Source organism: Delphinus delphis, chromosome 21, assembly GCF_949987515.2.
Source record: "Delphinus delphis chromosome 21, mDelDel1.2, whole genome shotgun sequence".
Classification (NCBI taxonomy): Eukaryota; Metazoa; Chordata; class Mammalia; order Artiodactyla; family Delphinidae; genus Delphinus; species Delphinus delphis.
This window is the reverse complement of record NC_082703.1, coordinates 21,784,540-21,802,489: the sequence shown is the minus strand read 5'-3', so window position 1 is coordinate 21,802,489 and position 17,950 is coordinate 21,784,540. Positions and strand designations below refer to the sequence as shown.

Below are 17,950 nucleotides of genomic sequence, written 5' to 3'. Positions count from 1 at the left end.
TTCAAAAATTGTATTCAGGGGCTTCCCTGGTGGTGCAGTGGTTGAGAGTCCGCCTGCCGATGCAGGGGACACGGGTTCGTGCCCTGGTCCGGGAAGATCCCACATGCCGCGGAGCAGCTGGGCCCGTGAGCCATGGCCGCTGAGCCTGCGCGTCCGGAGCCTGTGCTCCGCAATGGGAGAGGCCACGACAGTGAGAGGCCCGCATACCGCAAAAAAAAAAAAAAAAAAAAAAAAAAAATTTATTCATTTTTACTTTCCTGTTAAAGAATATAAATGCATATTCCATTGATTTCTAAGGAAGAGGAGAATTCTTTTGGCCAGGGTCAGAGGAGGACTTCTCTTCCTCTACCCCCTTTGTATGCTAGGGAATCATGGAATTCGGGAACCACAGTTACTAATAGCAGTGTGTGGAATCCCCCGTGTGTGCTTTGATGGAGACCCATGGTGCCTTTTGTCACTAGAAATGTACAGACTTCATAGATAAGCAACAGAACAAGGATTAGGTCCCACCAACTTTACCCACTAACTGCAAGGGTAAAACCTATACTCATTCCCTTACTATTAATTAAGTGTATATTCACTGAACACCTACCATGTGCCAGGCATTGCGCTAGGTGCTGGGGATTTGACTGGTGCACCAGTCGGGGTCCCTGCCTTCAAGGAGCTTAAAGTCTAGTGAGGGACACAGACAAGTAAACAGGCCATTACAATTCAGGGTGGTGAGGTGTAATGCTGTGTGCTGTAGGGGGGCTCACAGCAGGGGAAGCTTGGCCCCAGTAGTGTCCATTAGTCAGGATGGTGCCCTGGGGGAAGTGAGACAGGCCGAGGGGGAGATGGGATTTTCCACAGGAAGAAAGAGGTGGTGGAGAGAGTATTCCTGGCAGAGAGACAGCCTGTGCAAAGGTCCATGGGGGGAATATTGAGAGCTCTCTGTAGAGCTGGAACATGGTGAGTGAAGCAGGAAGGGCAGGAAGATACTTGAGGCCGGAGAGGTCAAAATGGGGGCCAAACCACAAGGTTTTTTGTATATTAACCTTGTGGATTTTGCTCTAAGGACACTTGAGAGCTGGGAGAAAGTTTTGAGCAGGAGGTTTTCTAAGATTGCCCTGGCTGTGGTGTGGAGACTAGATTGGAGAATTAGAGAAAAGAGTCAGTGGCTGTCATTCTAATATAGGCAATGGACAATTGTGGACCAGAAGAGAGGAGTGGCCGTGGCATGTCTCCTGGGAGGCAGGACTTCGAGATGGCTGGGGAGAGGGGAATCCGAGATGACACTTGGGAAAACTGGGCAGACGGTGGCATCATCTCGGAATTCAAAAGAGCAACAGAGCCAGTGCACCAGTTAACCCAGCGGCGGTGTATAATTTACAGACGTTAAAGATGAAAAGAGCAAAGGAATTCTCACAGACTGTCTTGGAGGAAAAAGACAGGAAGGTGCCTAAATCTTGCAGTCCTTACATGTTGTACGTGTGCTGTTCCATCACTCTCATTTAGCAAACCTGCTCTCTATCCTCTCTCTCGTGTGTGTCCAAGACACTCTCAAATCTCACGTGAACTCTGTCAAGATACAGCCACTCTCTGCAACAGCACCATGCCCTGAGCCCTTTGTTTTTGTTTTTCTGATTTAGAGAGGCAGCTGGAATGGATTCAGGGTTGATGAAAAGAAAAAGGTAATAGTCGAGTCCTATAATAAAAACCTGGCCAAAATGATAAAGATGATTAGCTCAAATCATTTTGCGTAAGGCTGGCCTTCAGCAAAATTGTTTAGGAGGGATAAACATTTTGGTTCTTTCCATTTCTTCATAAGATACCCATTTTCATTTCCTTCCAAGTTTCTAGGTTCCTTCCACTGCTCCTTTCCTGTGGCAGCAGAGACCCATCCGTACCCAAATCTTCAGCCATACCCACATTCGAGATCTTTCCATTCTTCTTAGAGCTAGTTAAGTATACTGGTCTTCTGTCCTAACTACGCAGGGCCCAGGTTGCTGGTAAAATAAATCCAGTACACTAACGTATTATAAATGAACAAATAAACTAACTTATACTGCAAAATAATTAAATAATCAAATACTCTAATTAAGGTGATAATGACTAGCAGCTAAATGTGTTTTCGATTTAGCTAATCCTGGATGTGCAGCAGTATGGTGGTGATTAAGTGCACCAGGCATGAGTCTGCCTGGGCTCAACTTCCAGGTCCAGCACTCACCAGCCACGGGAACCTGAGCAAGGTTACTTAATATGTGCTCAGCCTCTCTATCTGTAAAACGGGAATTCCATACATCTACTTCATAGGGTTGTTGGGATCATTATATGATATAAGGCATAAATTACTAATTATAAGGCCTGACACATAAGTAAGTGCTCAATAAGGAGCTACAACTACTGCTATTGCTGCTGTTATTATTATTGCTATTTTTAAACCAGGAGCCTTCAAAGCTGTAACCCAAAGACATGAGTAAAGTGGAAATTTCAGTCACAATGACGGGCCTGTGAGTAAGGTCTTGATGGGGCGAATTCATTTGGTGTGTCTCCGTTTTAACCATACAGGAGATGGTCTACTTCTCACAAATGTGGCGCTGCTCTGCATATTGATTAAATGATAGACTCCAAGTTCCTTGAGGTAAAGACTATGTTTTGCTCACTGCCGTGTCCCTCACACGTAGTACGATGCCTGGCACATAGGTGGGGCTTCACAGGTTTTGCTGCATGAGTAAATACTAGAAATATCCTGACGGGACTGCTTCCAAAATCAATCCTGTTTCCTGACATCACAGATACAAAAGCATTCCAGGACAGTGACATCCCCCAGCATCCCAAGAGTCTCAGACATTGTTAGAATGATCATTAATGTTTCGTTATTTACATTTAAATCTGAGACTCATTATTTTGCATGATTATTTTGTTATTTTAAACTTTATGCAATGGTGATATCATGGTTCACCCACTTCTCATCTTAGAAATTTCAAAGATCATGATATTCAGTCATATAACTTAGAGAATGGGTTATATGTTTGCAATGGAACCTGCAGTCCGGTGGTGTTCCTTTTTTTTCTTTCAGTTTTTCTGGTGAAGTCCTGTTACTCTAAAAGGTATGAGTTATCTGAAGAAAGGCAAAGAAGGCTTAGAAAAATATCCTGTATGAATTATGTGATTATAAGGTTTTTGAACATGTTTCTCAGGAACATAATCATAAATACAGGGTTTCAAAAACTAAATGAAGGACACTTATATTGGGTGTGGTGAGCAACGGTTTCTAATCAAATTTCAGGGCTGGCCTTATGTTATATACAATAATGTGGTTTCTTGGATACTCTTAAAGGCACTAACAAAGAAAACTCTCTTTTTCCTGTTCACTGACACCTAAAATTCTTTTAAGACAAAGACAAGAGCAAATTGCAGCCAGGTTTTGATAGAGGGGATGCAGAGGAATTATAGAATTTCAAAGAGATCCTGAAGGCATTGATCTAGGAGGGAAAGCAAGGACTGGGGGAATCAAAGCAAAAGAGGGCCAAGGAACAGCCTATTTCTTCAGTTGTACTTTGAGGAGGCAAGTGGTTATTTTCAACTTTCTATGTCTTTTCCTTTGCATGTAATTAAAATATATAATTGGGAGAAACACTGCAAAGTTAAATATAGTCTTGATCCATTAGATTGACAATCAGTCAGGAAACTTGAGGCTTGGTAACCTGAGGGAGATTTAATAAGAATCAATTAAAACAACTTGTTATAACAAAGGACATTTGGAAAATTTCCCTTTAAGCCAAAGAAATATTAAGAAACCAAAATGGAAACCAAGGGATGGAACTGCCTGGCCCATTTGTATCAGAGAATGAATGATTGTTCTCATTAGCAATGTAGACTGGCAATTCAGTGTTGCATTTGAGAGTTGTTCTTTTCCTTTTTTTAAAAATTAAACTCAGGATCATGATTAGGCATATTTATAGTTACATGAGAATGAGTCCTATATTTGATGAGTAGGGACAATATATTAGAGACTGTATTTTTAATTCTGAGATAAGATACACAAATCATGATACAAAATAAACATGATTTCTAAATAATGCCAAATAAATAAATTACCTTTATGATTCAAAAACTGCTAAACGATATGAAATTCAGGTTTATTTGGAAACCCAGGAAACCTAGAGAACTGGCGTTCTGTTTAATGACAAGTGCTTACTGGTCTTTCATGCTGCAGAATGGATGACTTCCCAGGTTCATATTCAAAGATACTCCTTGGCTCAGAACGAAATCTCCTTGTGTCCACTTTTCTGTCTGGAGGGTCCCAGTCATGCCTAGAAATCAACAACAAATTACATATGAAAGTAATTCTCTGTGCTTAAAACTGTTGTATAAAACCACTGATTATCTGTTTTCAAAGCTAATTTTAGTATAGACATTTTTTAAAGCTTCTCAGGATAAAATGTTAATATGCAAAAAAATAGCACATTTGTGTTCTGTTTTTCATAAATGATTTAAAGAAAGCCATTTCTTTGACTTCCTATTATATTTTCCTCTACTTCTTTTCATACAAGGACTATTCTCCTGCTGGCTCAATAACTCACACGAGGGGTTTGTATTGATAGAAATGCAGCCAGTTAGCTGCTGGTGAACTCTGGGGATCACAAATGGCAGCTGTGTATTTTTGTGTTTAGAGGAAGTAGCAGTTATGCTCCATTAAGTTATGTGAGTTTATCCCATCACTCTGTGACCTGGCATCCTTGATCCGAAGTGACAAGGAGTAATGTACACGTCATGTTTATCTTGTTATCTTGTTTATCTTGCAAGTGGCATCATAGTTTGTTTATGAAAAGTGCAAAAGTATCACTTGGGTTGCCATCCATAAGAGCAAGTTGTATGGCAGTGGAGACCCTCCATGGCTTTACCCTTGAAAACCCAGAGGCTGGCATCTATTCCATCGCGTAGGAGACCCTGGAATCAGCTCTTTTTCCTGAACTAATATCCTTCAAGAGGCAGGCAAAGAGGGACTTCAAAAGTAAAGCTTTTCTAGGTAGCTGAGGCTGAAGAAGGCTTCCTTTGAGAGGATCACATTTGAGGAAGAAGGATTTTCTGACTGTAGATGGAGGCAATTCTTTTGTTTTTTTCCTTTTTTTAAAAAAATATATTTTAATTTATTTGGCTGCGTCGGGTCTTAGTTGTGGCATGCGGGATCTTTGTTACCTGTGAGGGATCTTTGTTGCAGCATGCGGGATCTTTAGTTGTGGCATGTGAACTTCTTAGCTGCGTATGTCGGATCTAGTTCCCCGACCAGGGACTGAACCCGGGCCCCCTGCATTGGGAGCTCAGAGTCTTAGCCACTGGACCACCAGGAAAGTCCCATGGTGGGGGCAGTTCTGACCCATAGAATGGGATGAAATTCTGACTCCATGCATGTTGGAAATAGAAGTTTCTACAAGACAGGAGAATTAGGGGCAGGCAGGTCCTGGCTTTCTAGTAAATTGATGAGCAATATTCAGCAGATGTACTTTGAGCATCACATAAGACAATGTATATGAAAACATTCTAGAAAATTTTAAGGGATTATTGTGTTTCTCAATGAAAGATTTATTTTTACTAGACATATAGGACAAAATACATTTAAATCTGAGTTCATTTTGGTTCTTTTTTATGGCAGAGATAGTATTTTGTGTCTAGACAATTATTTCTCAAATTTAAGATATAACACCTATAAACACATAATCATCATGAGGAGACGGGCATTAAAATGAGAACTCTTCACACATAATGTATGTCTATCTTTGTGGTATCTTATACCCTATATGATCAGTTACTTTTAATGGTACAACAGGGCGTTGAATATAATATTTCTGGGATGGGTATGACAGATGGATGCTTAATAACCATATTAATACTGAATAATTCTTATATTCTTATTTATTATTGCTGGTATAGCATGAGCTATGGCTTTAGTTAGAGCTGAGTGTGAATCCTGGCTTGGACATAGTAGCTGCATGAGCTGAGCAACTTACTTTAATTTCCAAAACCACAGCTTATTTTTTCTCTTTCTCTCTAAAATGGGTTTAAAATAGAACATATCTCATTGGGTTGTTCTCAGAATTAAGTAGTATAATACAGGAAAAGTGCTTAGATTAGTGGCTCATAGTGAGGTCTCAATGAAGGTTACCTATAAGTGGTACTATTAGTCATTATCCTAATAAAAATGGCCCAATAGAAGTGTGTTTATAAATGTTTATTTTTGTTTGAATAGTTTCTATAAAAATATTTCAGTGGGGAAATTAAAATTAGTGTGTGGAAATGAGTCACAGGTAGACACATTAATGCCTTACTTATGATTTATGAATAACCTTTTCTGTTTTTAAAAAGATACTTTTGTGATCAGAGGGGAAATTTTAAATCATTAATAGTCCTAACATTTCAAATCTGAGGAAACTGAAAATTAACTGCATAGTCTCTGACCTGCTATGCCAAAGGGAGTGTCAGTTATTTCTATTTATTTGTCTCATATGCATTTATTTTATTTTATTTTATTTATTTATTTATTTATTTATTTTTGCGGTACGCGGGCCTCTCACTGTTGTGGCCTCTCCCGCTGCGGAGCACAGGCTCCGGACGTGCAGGCTCAGCGGCCATGGCTCGCGGGCCCAGCCGCTCCACGGCATGTGGGGTCTTCCCGGACTGGGGCATGAACATGTGTCCCCTGCATCGGCAGGTGGACTCTCAACCACTGTGTCACCAGGGAAGCCCCATATGCATTTACTGATCAAAGAGTGGAGATGACGCTCAGTTACTTCAAGTCTAACTCAGGTGACCGTGATATTATGAACCAATATTGTGAAAGTGTTCGCTACACTCTTGATAGAAGAGGTGAACATGGCACCTTTATAAGACTATACATATACTATCTCAGAAAGGTAAGCAGTGATTCTTCTGCTGAATGCCCTGTGGGCTTATTTTTATCCTAAGCTAAATACAAGACACTTCAGGGGAAAATGCCTTACTTTTCTGTTGAAGACCGATCTCTTGGTCGAAGTGGTGGGACTGGAGGAGGAATGTGCGGGGGAGGGACAGGAGAGGAAGCATCCTTAAAGGCGTCAGTGCCGTTGTCGGAGTGGCTTTTGGAGAGGGGTCTGTAGGTCTGGGTCTTGGCAGCAGGATGTGACTGAGCACGGTAGGGTGAGTTGTACAGGCCTATCACGAAACACAACACAGCAAAACAAAAACAGAACAGAAACAAATAACATTTTGAAAGTGCATTACATTATTTATACCCCACAAAAATATCCCATGATTTTACCAAGATTATTATCAGTAAACATATTCACAATGCATGCATTGGATGGTATGCTCTTGATTTATTAATATTATTAATTTATTAATCATTATTAATTCATTAATGGATTGCATGCACGAGCATTGGTTACAGTGAATCCTCATCAATTATTATGGAATTAGTAATAATTCCAACTGGTACTAGAAACAAACTTACAGATACTTAGCAAATTTTCTCGTGGATAGTGTAAACTAATATCGTAGTTAAGATTTTAGAAGAAGATTAAAAATACTTAATAGAACTGTTTCCAAATATCTTCTATTACTTTAAAAGCTCTGATTTGCATATGATAATTGACGTGTTAATTGCAATCAAACAAAATATTGAGCAAGTTAAATACATGTGGTGCAAGGCATAAGGAAACATCAACTCTCAATAAGCTTATAGCACATCTGGGGAAAAGAGACGTGATTAGAATTATGATTGAAAATAATTGGTAGCATATGATAAAGGCCACATGAGGAAAACATATTTTAGGCATTAAAGATTTTAGAAGATGGTGATTGGTCGGAGAATATATCACAGAACTGATGATACTAGAGTGAGCCCTGAAGGATTGGTTTGGGTGGGTCGGGGAAGAGGGCAGCGGAGATGGCAGAGGAAAAAAAGCAGCAGAAAGTGCAAGGCATAGAACAGCGCGATGTAAGGTTAGTAGGAGGGGAAGAGACTAATCAGAGTTGCTTTGTCTGCCGATTAAATGGTAAAACTCTAAAGGGCTCTGAAAGTTTATATGTAACTACCGTTCAATTGACTAATTCTAATGGATGCAAACTTCAATATGAAAAATAATTATAAAAATTCTGAATTTCCTGCCACCTCAATCTTTTGAGCTAAGCCTATTTTCATTCATCTGCTCCTCCTGAAGGTCCATGCAAATTGGCTATGACAAATGAGACAGTGTCTGCACTTCTGTTTTGCCTCAGTGCTACAGTCAGACTTCAACTTGAGCGCTTGTTCAGAACGAAACAGCAGACCCAAAATGGAGTTGCTTGTGCTAAGCCCCACAGCACCAAACCGAGACTTAACTTAGTTACAGTTCTGACTCTGCCAGAAATGGAATCTTAAAGCCGTCCATCAGGAATGGCCTGGCCAGCAGGAGTTAGATACTCTGCCTGACAGCCCCCTGCCCTCCCCTCAGGGAAAGTGACCTTGCAGTAACCCACCCGCTGTTTTTCTTAGTCTAACTTTCCTGTTCCTGCTCCCTTCTGCCTATTGAAAGCATTTCGTTTTGTTCAGCTCCTCGGAGCTCCTTTCTGTCTGCTAGATTGGATGCTGCCTGATTCATGAATCGTTTAATAAAGCCAAGAAGATCTTTAAAATTTTCTCAGTTGAATTTTGCATTTTAACAAGCGAAACACAGGAGAGGAGTTAGGAGAACCTGAGACCGGGAATAAAAGTTGAGGGAATCTTAGCAGGCCACCTGCTGCCGTCTGGAAGAGCGAGGACTGAAAACCAGATTCTTGCAGCTTGCTGAGCCCGTTCTGCTTGTTTTTTTCCTTCTATTTGTCGTCGGACACTAGTAGCAGAATCCTCAACAGTGACAAGGCCTGAGTGCTGGCCTTCAGGCCTCGTGGAGGGGACAACCTCATCCCGTTTGGGGGTGTGGCTGGCAAGGGGACCTCGATGGGAGGCTGCAGCTGCTGAATGGGATGTGGGCCTCGGAGACTGCTCTACAGAAGGCAATAACAGGCACTGTGCAATCGTCCTGAGCCTGGGGCCGGGAAGTGACAGGCAGCCCTGTGTGGGGTCCCCTGATGTGACATTTAGGAGAAAGCGATGATGGAAACATTTTTCAGGGGTCCCTCACTCCAGCCTGCAACCATTTCACAAGATACCAACTCACTCAAGTTCAAGTGGAAATGCCCAGAATTGAAGTCGTTCCATTATGACCGCTGGCAACTCTGAGTCAGAAAAGTGGTCCAGCAAACTGGGATGTTTAAAAATCCTTCAATAAATGATTGCATTTGGAGCAAAAGCATGGACAGGGTCACAAAATGCCTTGCTTGACTTGTTTTTGGTGAAGTGTATCTGAAAGATCTTACGCAATTGTAATCATTCTCTCTACTGATAAAAGGAGATCTTTATCTTATTTTGTACCCCCTGTTACAGTATGTTCTTTCCTGCTGTCCTCACACTTTGGTTAAACATTCCTGAAGCCGAGAATAAACTAACAGTGGGGATGAAGGAGATAAAATAGTATTAGTTCTCATTTCCATGAGAAAAGATCAAATCTTTCGTTATACATGCTGAGAAAAGAAAAAAAAGCATCTTCCTAATTGTAGAGACTGAAATCGTGCACTCAGAGTGGTAAAAAAAAAATGACTGGGAAGTTCTTCCAAGCATGGGAGGACACAGTGTAGTCATGGCAAGCAAGGAAACCCATCCTACCTGCATTATATGTATAAGGAGTATTATACATGTCTGTGTCATCATCTAGAAAATGAAACATAAATATTATGGTAATACAGATTGGTCACCACATCCTAACAAGATAGCAGAACTTCAGAGAAACAACAGATTTGTTAGAAAACCAACACATTTTGCCTAGTTCATAAAACCATTTTTAAATTTTCAAATATTATGGGTTTTTTTTTTTCTGTTGTTTTTTGTTTTTTGTTTTGCTGGGACTTTGCAAATTGACTTCTCTGGGCTGTTAACAGGTTTGCTCTGCTGCCCACTTCACAGCATACAGATATCAGTCCCTCTTCCTCCTTTCTGCCTGTCCTGGATCATGAATTTCCTTTAGTAAGTGCTTTAAAGATCCCTTGTCAACTCAGTGAGACCCAGCTACAGTCACTGTCTTGATATGGGGCAGATGCACGTGGACAGAGGAATAATGTGTCTCTTTAAGCAGATAATACGCCAGGCCAGTTTATACTGTGGATAGGGAAGGATGAAGGGTCACCTTCTAAGAGGCTTCCTGGCAGCTCAGGGGTGAAGCAGCAGTGCGGATGTCTGGGTGTTGAGGGGTGACCTAAGAATAAGGAGGAGTGTTGAAAAGAAGGAAGGGCCATGAAGTTTGCTGGGGTCTTGACAGCTTGTGTGAACCAAAACTACACAAAAGAGTGTACATCCTTCAGCCCACAAGGACCTGATCAGAAAACAGAACTACATACCCGGCTTGTGCACCATGTGGATTTGCTTAAACATGGTCTTGTACCAGTCCTTTGGCCTGTCAACTGTCTGTAAAAGAAAATGTCCAACAGTTACAAAACTGGTTCCAAATAAACATTGTTCCTCTTTGTATATTATATCTTTTTAAATAGAAGATTTCTGTTCTGACTCTTTACTATGTCATGATGACATATCAGTAATTTATCCAGGGATACATGCCATTTGTAAATACATTACCCTTTGTTTGAGTGGAGGCTGAGTTGGAATGTTATACGCTATGGTTTTATTTCTTCCAGGTCACAGCTGTGCCCAGCCCTAGGTAGTTGATATTTGTGCAGGCTTATTTATATAAAATTAACTGAATAAAAGTTACAGTGTTATAATTATTTGCTTCGCCCCTTTTGGTGATAATTATCATTATCCATAATAACTTGTTAGTATACTGGCCAAGACATTATTTTAAAAATTAACTAGGGAATATTTTGGACTCGAATTGTATTCTGATCATCAGCTTAGAATTAGAGAACTAAAAATTTGGCATTTACTAGTCTAAGTTACTAAAATACTGACTATAGTAAACAATCTAGTGTCCTAGAGCAAGTCACAAAATATAGATATTGTTTCAAGATTTCTTTAACATGATAATAAAATGTTGGCAACATTTGCTGTGCTAAACTGTAAGTTCCTTAAAAGCAGAAGCTCCTTATCCACCCCGCTTTTGACATAATATAAACAGTAGGCTGCAGTGGAAAGCTGAGATTAATGTCAGATCAACCTAGATTCAAATCTTGGTTCCTTTCATTACTGTTTAATACTTCCAAGCAATAAGAATTTGAGCAAGTGAGGTAACCTTTTAGGGCCTCAGTTTTCTCTTCTCTAAGATGAAATAATTATATCCACATCGTAGAATTGTTATGGAAATTGAAAGAGACAGTGTATACAAAAAGACCTAGAACAATGCCTAGAATATAAGAAATGCTCAATAGATCATAACAGTAGGAAACCTCAGATATTTACAGAATAAAACAATGAATGAATCCAGGTTATTGGATGGAAGTCTACCTAATCGTATACCTGTGAAAGTGGACATATGCCTTTATAATCATAATTCAAGATTTTGCTTGGAGTGTCTTCATTTTAACTCTTCCAGGGTTATTCTGGTAGGAAACTTGACCATTCTGTATATAGTGACTAAATATACAGATTTTTTGAGGCAGTTCTCTTCATAGAAAATATTCTGTTAGGAAGGCCACAAAAATATTCTTGTATTTGTTAGACTGAGCTTTGGTGTAGATTTTATGTCCTGATTTTTCTTTCCAATGTGGTCATCGTGTTTTCCATCTGGAAATTGAGGGTTTTGTGCTATATCTAGACTTATTTTGATCTCTAAGAATATATGATTCTGGTAATCACCACAAATACAGAGTAACATCAAGGGCTAATTGACTTCGTTGGGAATCACTTCTTCACTCATTCTAGGCTCTTTCTACAATGGAAATATTGAGTGGATCACTGGTGGACTTTATACTCAAATGGTGGCTGTTATTTGCTGGGCTAAACAAAGTAGATGAACATGTATCTTTAAGGGACACTTATTTTCATAAAAGATGGACTTGTTTTTCATTAAGCTTTAATTCCTTTGCAGTCTTTAGCAATAAAAAATAAGACATAACTTTGTGTAAAAATGTTTCCCAGCCATACCTGGACACAACCAATGGCAACGAGGAAGCTGAATAAGTGAGTTATATCGCTGTATATGGCAATGCATCCTGACAGACAGGAGTTTTTCCTTCACTTGCTGGAGGGCACATATCTGGCGGGATCTCTGTTGTGCCATCTGCTAGCTTTATATGGTGAGCACAGAGATGCCAGGAAATGCCCAAGTTGCTTGGCAAAGAGGAATGTGAAACTGGTAAATGGGAATACTAAAACTCTATGTCCCTTTCTAAAAGAAGTCCTCTAAGCATTTAAAGTCCCTTTTAGAAATGCCACCATGTAGGTTGTTATGGCAAACATTGAGATTAGGTAAACGGAAGTCTACTCAAATTTCCGGAAGTTTACTTGTGTATTTGTTCTTCAAAATGATTTTGCATGGGCAGTAACTACTAGTAAATCACTATTTGGTTGTTTTCTATAACTTGGCTGAATAAACCTGAAATTTTACACTCCTGTAGTTTACAAAACATCAGAACTCTACATTGATTTATCGTGCAGAGATTTCCAAAAAGGGAAAAGACACATTTTCTACAGTTTTGGTGATAATTATCATTATCCATAATAACTTGTTAGTGAGTATAGTGTTCAAGACATTATTTTAAAAGTTAACTAGGGAATATTTTGGACTCGAATTGTATTCTGATCATCAGCTTAGAATTAGAGAAATAAAAATTTGGCATTTACTAGTCTAAGTTACTAAAATACTGGCTATAGTAAACAATCTAGTGTCCTAGAGCAAGTCACAAAATATAGATATTGTTTCAAAATTTCTTTAACGTGATAATAAAATGTTGGCAACATTTGCTGTGCTAAACTGTAAGTTCCTTAAAAGCAGAAGCTCCTTATCCACCCCGCTTTTGACATAATATAAACAGTAGGCTGCAGTGGAAAGCTGAGATTAATGTCAGATCAACCTAGATTCAAATCTTGGTTCCTTTCATTACTGTTTAATACTTCCAAGCAATAAGAATGTACACCAGTATACATTATTCTATTCTATTTTTGCCCCTTTCCGGCTTGGAAAAGACTCAAACGGTGTTATATTTGAACTAGAAGGAAAGAATCTTACATTTCACTTAACTACTCGCCTTAATTACACAGTCTCGTGGGATCTGAACCCTAGCGGTTTTTGTTGTTGTTGTTTTTAAGGATGGCAGTAAAAGGCTAACATAGACGTCCCAGGTCGCATGAGAGAGGGCAGTCTGGGAGCTGCTTCCCTTTCTTCAGATAGCTCAAAGGTACATTTGGTTAATTCTTGGCTTTTTAGAGTTTCCATGTTACTTTTTGAAATTCTGTTTCCTTGGTCTATGCTGGTTGTCTAAAATGAGACCCTGAGATGATACACTGGGACAGTACTGCCTTTGGTGTGTACACTGAGCAGAAAGCCCCTGTGAAGCAATGTAAGTCTGATAATCATTACTTTCTATGCGGATGAGAAAGAAAAACAGCCTTGGAGATTCTTGGCCTGCCGTGGCTCAGACATGGCGAGACTCCACATTTATAAACACAGCTATACTTGGGGATGTGCTCTGTGGGGCTGACAGATAAGAAATGTGAATGACTCTTCAGACCTGTACCTTCTCTGCAAACTTTGAACAGTCTACATAAGAGCACAGCTGTACATAAAAATGCTGGTTCCTTATAAGGAACTTCTGAGTTGCTTATATTTTTATTTTCTCTTTTATAGAGGGGGAACTTGCATTGAATGTCTAGTATCTGCATTTGTTTATGCATATCTAAACATGCTTTTGATTTGGCAGTAGATTAAAAATATATAAATTTTTAATATTTCTTGATTTTTCACTAACCATCTATAACATCTCAGTTTTTTCCTTTTAAAATGTAAAAAGCAAGGTCTTGCTATTTAAGAATATTATATCTTACGGATAAAGACAGTTCCAGCTTTGCATGTCCATTTGTGTCTATCATATATTGACTTAAAAACATACCTAGAGGTCTCAGATAAAATCAGACAATCTATAACTACACAGAATCAGGGATCTCCTAATTTGTCAAGGGTCAATTAAACAAAACCAGTGACATTATACCTGTCTGACACTGTATCCCTACGTTATTAGGAAAAGAAATTCAAATTAAACCATTTTGAGTCAGAAATCTTAAAACAGAAACAAACAACAGAGTGCCACCACCGGAAACATGCAGCCACCATAAGATTAAGAATGTTAGTCACAATCCCTGAACTCTTCCTGTCACTTAAATGGGACAATCATTGGTTCCAACAGAGATGTTTAGGACTTTATAATTAGTCACATTCAGCATCCCCAGAATATAATGAGTCTAAAGCCCCAGCAACTGCTCTACAGATTTTCTTTCTGGCTTCCAATTCTAATACAGATGCTTGGAATAATCAAGTTTCAACTCTCCTCTCCGAACACAGGATCCCCATGTGATGAATGCAAATCCAAGGAGACAAGAGACCCTCAGTCTTTGTCTTTCGTTCTTTCTGAGCGATTCTAATCGTCCCTGATCTCTTTTTCTGATCTCTTGCCGGTTCTTTTCCTCTCTCCACCCTTGTCTTTGGCCCCCCAGGTTTGCCTTCCAGGCCAGTAGCTCTCGGCACCAGCCCAGCCGCATACGTGGGTGTTGCAGACCGAGTGTATGCAGTCGGCGCTCCCTTCTCTCACCACCCCCAGTTTCACCTGCAGAGGTGCTGCCGCTCTCATCCTGGCGCCCCCAGTATTCCTTCGCGCAGGCCAGCACAGACCTCCTCTCCAAGTGGACTGGATCAGCAAGCAGCTGCCTGCCCAAGCTCAGCCTCTGCTGCTGCTGAACTTTGCCAGAAGGGGCTGCCCTGAAACACCGAGCAATGTTCTGGCAGAGTTTAAAGACTTAAAAAAAAAAACCCAAACACTTTCACTTATCGCCCCGGAGAGCTCTCAGCAGGCACAGCTGACGAGGGACACTAAAACGTGATGTGTATTTTCCTCAGACAGTTTTTCCTTTCCACGACATGAACTCCCTTCCCTCCAATCATCTCGCTGCCCAACACCCAATTCACGGCTCCCAGTCTCCTGGTGGTAACACATCCATCTCAAGGAACAAATCACCGGTTTATTCGCAATGCACATGGGAATTCAGTGCAGCCAAAGAATTCACATTTTCTTCTTCCTTCTCTTTTCTCTTTCTATTGCCCCAACACTCCATGGAAAAGGTAAAACCAGACAAAGCCTACTTTTAACAGAATCACAATTTTCGTGATTTTTTTTTCGTGATTTTTAATTGAAATGGAAAAACAGATTGGGTCATTATCTTCAATCGACAGTTCCCTTTCTCTGCCACACACAGCATAATATTCATGAGAACTCAGATGGCACGGAGGGCAATCCTCATTATATAAGAGCATAGGAATGCACAAAGCCATTGACAATCCATCCTTTGTGGAGCCTGTGCACAGCCCCGGAGCAAGGCGCGCTGGCATTTCCTACCGTTCTAATTGCCGTGGGGATTCCGGATTCATCCACCGGCCCGATCCCCGGGTAGTGCGGCGCTTTGATGACTGTCACTCTCTTCTCCTCCTCTGAGGATCTGTACAGTGGTATTGAGCTGCCCATGCTGCCGTCCAGAGACTGTGCGTGCTGGGGGTATGCCTCTGAGGAATCTGTGGAGAAAATTTGGTGAAATATACTTGATGCACGAGGAATCAAATTAATGGAGCCTCAGGCCTACCGTAATATAATATATTTAATTACATGTAATTACGTATAATTACATAGTTATATGTAAATATATAATACTATATTTATAAATAAATATAAAGTGTATTTCCATCACTATATCTTTTAACTCATTGACCTTAAATTTGAGCCACTCATTGTTAACATGTAGGTATATATTGAATAGACCTCTAACAACAAGATCATCATCATTCAGTGTTGAGGGGAAGGAGAATAATATTTGTTGAAAGACCATGCGGCCCCGTGGCAGCCACTGTGTTAAGAAAGCATTGTACATGCATTACTTCTTTTTTTTTTTTTGCTGTACGCGGACCTCTCACTGTTGTGGCCTCTCCCGTTGCGGAGCACAGGCTCCGGACGCGCAGGCTCAGCGGCCATGGCTCATGGGCCCAGCCGCTCCGCGGCATGTGGGATCTTCCCAGACCAGGGCACGAATCCGTGTCCCCTGCATCGGCAGGCGGACTCTCAACCACTGTGCCACCAGGGAAGCCCGCATTACTTCATTTTATGCTTCTAGTAATCTTGGGTGAGGGATCCATTTTATAAATGAGGGGGCAGAAGCTGAGACAAGTTTAGTAATTTCCTTCAGCTCATCATTTACATTACTATTATTTTGGTGAAACTGCTGACTACCATTATCTTAAAGTACTAAAGTGTACTTTTAGGATGAAAAATATGACTATGACAGTGATTTTATAAAAATAAAGTGAAAACAAAAATCACATAAGGAAATCTTCACATCCAAACATATACTTGGATGTGAAGGCTTATGGGTAGAGAAATGATCGTAAGCTATTAATATTAACGTTTATTTAAGACTCCATGACGGCCACTAAAGTAAAGTAGCTTCGCTTTTACTTTAAAGTAGCAAAAACCATGACTTCTCACCCCTTGGATGTGAAAATTACCCTAAGCATACATTGTGACTGAGATGTATCATGCTTTTCATGCCATCTTCGTTAATTTTTGGTATACTTTCATAAGAAACAGAGAGGACATAGGTGTACTCTGTATTCCAGTTAGAGTTTACAGGTATTTATGAAAATCTACATTATCATGTATTTAGTACAATTGATAATATGACCTCCTGTTTTTCTACAACAAAGTTCAAAATTTTGCTGACCAAGTATGACTCTTGGTTTGTCAGATCTGTTAGTCAGGTCTCTTTTTATGTGCATATGGAAAAGTCCTTATGTCAGGGCAGCAGTCATTGATTACGTATAGGTATAGATATAAATATAGATATAGACATCTAAAAAGATATGACTGTGTTTTTGTAGCAAATTTATACAAAATTTCATAAGATTTTTAAAAAATTTAACTCATCATTATAAGGATAAGTAGAGATAAGACCTTTGTAGACTAATATCCGTTATAATATTTGTAACTGCTGTTACTATGACTGTGTTTTAGTTTGCAACAGAAAAGCATTTTCAATCCATTTCTGATGAAGAATGAATAAGGCTAGGAATACAACTGCTTTACATGCCATTGTATGTAAACGTAGTATCTCTTCCAAGCAACTCTGAATTAAGACGCAAAGTGATATTTGACTCTGATTTTCCATTTAATTACAGAAAGGATTTGAGTGGGCAACCGTGATGCTAGTATTTCTATCAAACACTTTTTAAGCACTGAGTATTTGCAAAGCCCTAGCCTAAACAAACAGTGTTAACTCTCTTCATATGTGGGTCATAAGATTCTATGAACTTACAGCTTACAAGTTAGCGTTTTATTTTATTATGCTCTTATATGGTCCACTAACTCTCAGTTTTGCAGCTTTGTCCTCAACTTTATAAAGTTCCTCTAGGGCAGAACAGATTTGTATATATTCCTCAGGACCTATCTCAGCACCGGCCAACTGGAATTTGTTCAGTATTTATCTACAGAATTTCTTTCTCTGTAGTACAGTTTATATGTAAAATCCACCCATTGATATGTTCTAATATAAAAGCCTGTCCATACTTAAGTATTTATATATTTTGTTTGTTGGGGTGGGAGGGACAAAACTGTGTTCATTAAGGCAGGCAAAGGGGACAGAGTCCAACTTTGCTAATAATTATTTGGAAAAATATTATGGCTAGGATAATTTGTAGAGTTTTACTATAGATGT

General features: G+C 39.7%; 1 protein-coding gene across 18 annotated transcripts in view; it reads right to left on the bottom strand.

The window, feature by feature from the left end:
* Positions 1-17,950, bottom strand: part of LOC132417760 (sorbin and SH3 domain-containing protein 2) — a 206,858-nt gene that overhangs the window by 51,182 nt on the left and 137,726 nt on the right. For 16 of the 18 annotated variants that reach the window (XM_060001549.1, XM_060001552.1, XM_060001551.1 and 13 more), the window contains 5 exons: positions 15,589-15,761; positions 10,429-10,495; positions 9,701-9,745; positions 6,981-7,170; positions 4,181-4,295 (listed from right to left, as the gene is read on the bottom strand). In XM_060001549.1, coding sequence (XP_059857532.1) covers positions 4,181-4,295; positions 6,981-7,170; positions 9,701-9,745; positions 10,429-10,495; positions 15,589-15,761 — 590 coding nt within the window. The remainder of the gene's footprint in view (positions 1-4,180; positions 4,296-6,980; positions 7,171-9,700; positions 9,746-10,428; positions 10,496-15,588; positions 15,762-17,950) is intronic. The other 2 variants (XM_060001557.1, XM_060001563.1) reach the window with 1 other exon arrangement.